The following is a 3,869-nucleotide window of genomic DNA, read 5'->3' as shown; positions in this document are numbered from 1 at the left end:
GACTCAACAGCACTTCACAATAACAATTATCCCCAAATTCATCCATAAATTCAATGTAATCCCTATTACACTTCCCAGCAGGCATTTATATAAGGACAAGTTTATATTCAAATCAGCATGGATGATAAACAGAAAGCCCTGCTTGATACATATCTAAGACTTGACAGCACTTAACTAGACATCATAAAAGGAAGAAATTTAAAATGTCATCTTGTTTTCAAGTAACTACACTGCACCACAGGAAAAAAAGAAAGAAACCTTATAGGAAGGAACACAAAATATCCAGTACCCAAAAGGGCAAAATCCACAAGACTAGAACCAACCCCACCACTCATCTGTTGGCCTGTTGTACTGTGGTGGCCTGTATGTCGCTGTGATGTACCAGTCACCATGATGGACAAGTTTCTGCAGAGCTTCCAAACTAAGGCAGACTAGTAAAAAAAACAAAGGCAGACTAATTCTGAATTTTTAGCCAGTGAAAATAGTTTATGAATACCAATGTCCAAGAAGATGATCACCTCAGGTTGGAAAGCATTCAAAATACAAGTAAAGAAGAGCTACCTTCTCAAAGTAGAGTTGACAGTGATAATGCGAATGGGCACCGCTTTCAGGACCTACATTTGCTAAGGGGGCACAACTCGGAATGACAACAAACAGCTGCAAACATCCATTAATAATTACAGCACAGAATGTATGACGTATGAACCAAGGAAAGTTGAAATTTGTCAAAAATGAAGTAGAATAAAGATTGATATCCTAGGCATTAGTGAGTTGAAATTAACTAATACCACATGCAAGTAAAACTTTGCTGAAGATAATTCAAAATAAGCTGTAACAGTACATCAACAGAAAACTGCCAGAAACTCAAGCTGGACACAGAAGAGGATGTGAAACTAAGAATATCACTGCTGACATCAGATGGATCTTGGCTGAAAGCAGAGAATAACAGAACAATGTTTAATTGTGCTTTATTGACTACACAAAGGTTTTTGACTACATGGATCATGACAAGCTGTGGACAACATTGTGGAGAGTGAGTTTTCCAGAACACTTAATTGTGCTCATGAGGAACCTGGACATAGACCAAGAGGAAATTGTTCGAACAGAACAAGGTGATATTGAATGGTTTAAAATCAGGAGAGGTGTGCACCAGGGTTTTTTCACCATTCTTATTGAATCTGTATGCTGAGCATATAATTCAAGAAAATGGATTATATGAAGAAAAACATCGCATCAGGATTGGAGGAAGACATATTAACAACACAAAATATGCAGATGACACAACCTTCGTTGCTGGATGATTAAGAAGGCATAAAACACTTACTCATAAAGATCAATGACTACAGTCTTTGGTACATTGCACCTCAATGTAAATAAAGCTAAAAACTTCACACGTGGATCAATAAATAGCATCATGAAAAACTAGTAAAAGATTGAAGATGTCAAAGACTTCATTTTGCTTGGATCTACAATCAACACTCATGGAAGCAGCACTATAAAGACGTACTGAATCCAGAGGGAAGTGGAGTGCCATGGGAGAAATGGCTGGTGTCAGAATGGAGAGCAGGGTGGAGAGTGGAGGTACTTTTGACCTCATCTGACTTCCATCTGATCTCCATCTGACCTCCATCTGGTCCTGGTTCTTATCCCTCAAGAAAGATCATTTCTGACTCTGCTACACACATGCTCAGTGATGTTTACTTACACAGAGAATAAAAAACAACAAAACATGGGACTAAGTCCAGTAAGCAAGCCAAAGGCTTATAAAAACGTTTGTACACTCCAAAAGGACTACATAAGCACTGGACTGGAACCACAAGGTCAGCAGTTCCAGCCAACCAGGTACTTGGCAGGAAAAAAATGAGGCTTTCTACTCCCACAAAGATTTAAGCTTCGGAAACCCTATACAGGGTTGTTTTGGGTTAGAACTGACTTGACAGCCCTTAACAGCACCAGCTGAAGGACGAGAAATGTCAAGAATATTTCTTACTACAATAACCAATATTTACACTTAGCCAAGCCAAGGCCTATTTCAAAACTTAAAAAGAAATATTATAGGTTCCATAAACTTCAAACATGACATCAAAAGACGGAAACTACAATTAAAGCAATGTGGTTCTGCAATGAAAATGCCTTAAATCCACACAGAACAATCAAATCCAATTAGTTAATAACATTACCATTGTTTTAGAACAGCAATCACCAAAGCGAAAAAAGAAAGACAAAACTACAGCACATTTCAAATGTTTTATAAATGCAATTTCTAAAGGTCTTTACAAGATGAACAACACTAGACCAAGGTCCTTACCTTTTCTGGGAACGAGCTCTCCATTCAATGGCAGTCCTGCTCCAGAATGCACAATTTCTCCATCTTTAACCATCTCATTCCACAGACCACAGAGTCCATCTCTTGTGAATGCAAGCTGGCAATAACAAATAAAATTAGAAAATAATCATATAATCAATCCTCTCTCTGAAATTACAAAATAGTTCATACTGTAATGCTTAGAGACTATCTTATAAAACCTTATTTCCTCAGTCAGAAAAATCACTTCAGAAATATATGTGATACAGTGCAGAACAGCACATTTACTATGCTAACGTTTGTGTAAGAAGGAAGGAACAAAGGTAGACAGGCACAACATACACACACATAAAGGATAAACCACAAATGAACAACAATTCTACGTACGGGAATCTCACCACCCAACAACTACTACAGAGTCAATTCTGACTCACAGCAACCATAGTGCACCACATAAAAGCTCTGTAGGGATTCCAAAACTACAGATCTTTATGAGAGCAGACAGTCTCATCTTTCTCCCATAGAGCAACTGATAGGTTCAAACCACTGACCTTGCAGTTAGCAGCCCAGTGCTTAACCCATTACACTATCAGGGCTCAATTTCTATGGGGACAAGGAAAGGGAAATTAGCAAAAGGCAGTAAGGAAGAATAAAAGTAAGTCTTTGAGTATACTTTAGATTTTTTTATTTCTGAAACATGTAAGTGAGGAACTTCTCTTCTAGCACGATGGCGGACTAGGCTGAAGCACTATATGGCCTGTTACAACAATGATACAGATGAAAATTCGTGAACTCTGAACTTAAGAGGAAAGGTCAGAGAAATAGACTGAATGATAGCTGGGAGGAGAAGCTGAGCAGGGACAGCGAGAGACAGAAACTGACTCATGAACAGACAGCTACATGCAGCGCAACCATCTTGGGAGCAGCCTGGGCAACAGAAGGTAATGGCAAAGGTGACTAAGAAGTGTGGCCAGTTCCCACGCTCATCCATCCCCAGAACAGGCACTGCTCCCCGTGAGCTCAGAGCCACATGGTTGGGAGCCACTGGCAGGTTCCACTTGCACTTTTTGGTGCCTGGATTCAGGCAGGACTGGCTCTAGCTAGACCTACAGGAGCCACCAGACGAATATTTAACAGTCATCCTGCCCTCCGCGTCCCTGTGGCCCTAATAGACATTGAAACCAGCTCCACCAAGGGCCTCCATGAGCTACTTCCGATTTAGTGCCCGGAGCACAGAGACCCCTGAGACCAAAAGGAACTGCACCTAGGGCCAGGAACTCCATTGCCACATCGCTCTAACCCCCACTTCCAGAGTTCCTGGGCTTGTAGGATCCCCAGAGTGTTCTGCTCTGCAGTCCAACAATGGCAGTTTTCTGTTTGTTTACGGATTTTCTTTTTTCCTTCTGCTGTTTCATTGTGTTTATTCTTTCTCTCCCTTCTTCTCTTTCCAGTCCCTTGAATTTTATCCTTTCTAAGAGGCCAAGATGGCCAAACTTCATCTCTCATGCTTCAGACATATTGTCAGGAGGGACCAGTCACTGGAGAAGGGTATCATGTTTGGTAA

At 40.5% G+C, this 3,869-nt stretch overlaps 1 protein-coding gene across 1 annotated transcript in view; it reads right to left on the bottom strand.

Annotated features, from left to right (window-relative positions):
- Positions 1–3,869, bottom strand: part of HERC2 (HECT and RLD domain containing E3 ubiquitin protein ligase 2) — a 259,545-nt gene that overhangs the window by 244,894 nt on the left and 10,782 nt on the right. Inside the window, exon 2 of the mRNA XM_006861873.1 lies at positions 2,309–2,423. Within this exon, the coding sequence (XP_006861935.1) occupies positions 2,309–2,423 (115 nt within the window). The remainder of the gene's footprint in view (positions 1–2,308; positions 2,424–3,869) is intronic.

The sequence above is a fragment of the Chrysochloris asiatica genome, unplaced genomic scaffold, assembly GCF_000296735.1.
Source record: "Chrysochloris asiatica unplaced genomic scaffold, ChrAsi1.0 scaffold00044, whole genome shotgun sequence".
Lineage (NCBI taxonomy): Eukaryota > Metazoa > Chordata > Mammalia > Afrosoricida > Chrysochloridae > Chrysochloris > Chrysochloris asiatica.
Note: the sequence above shows the minus strand (reverse complement) of the source record. Positions and strands in the feature narration are given on the sequence as shown.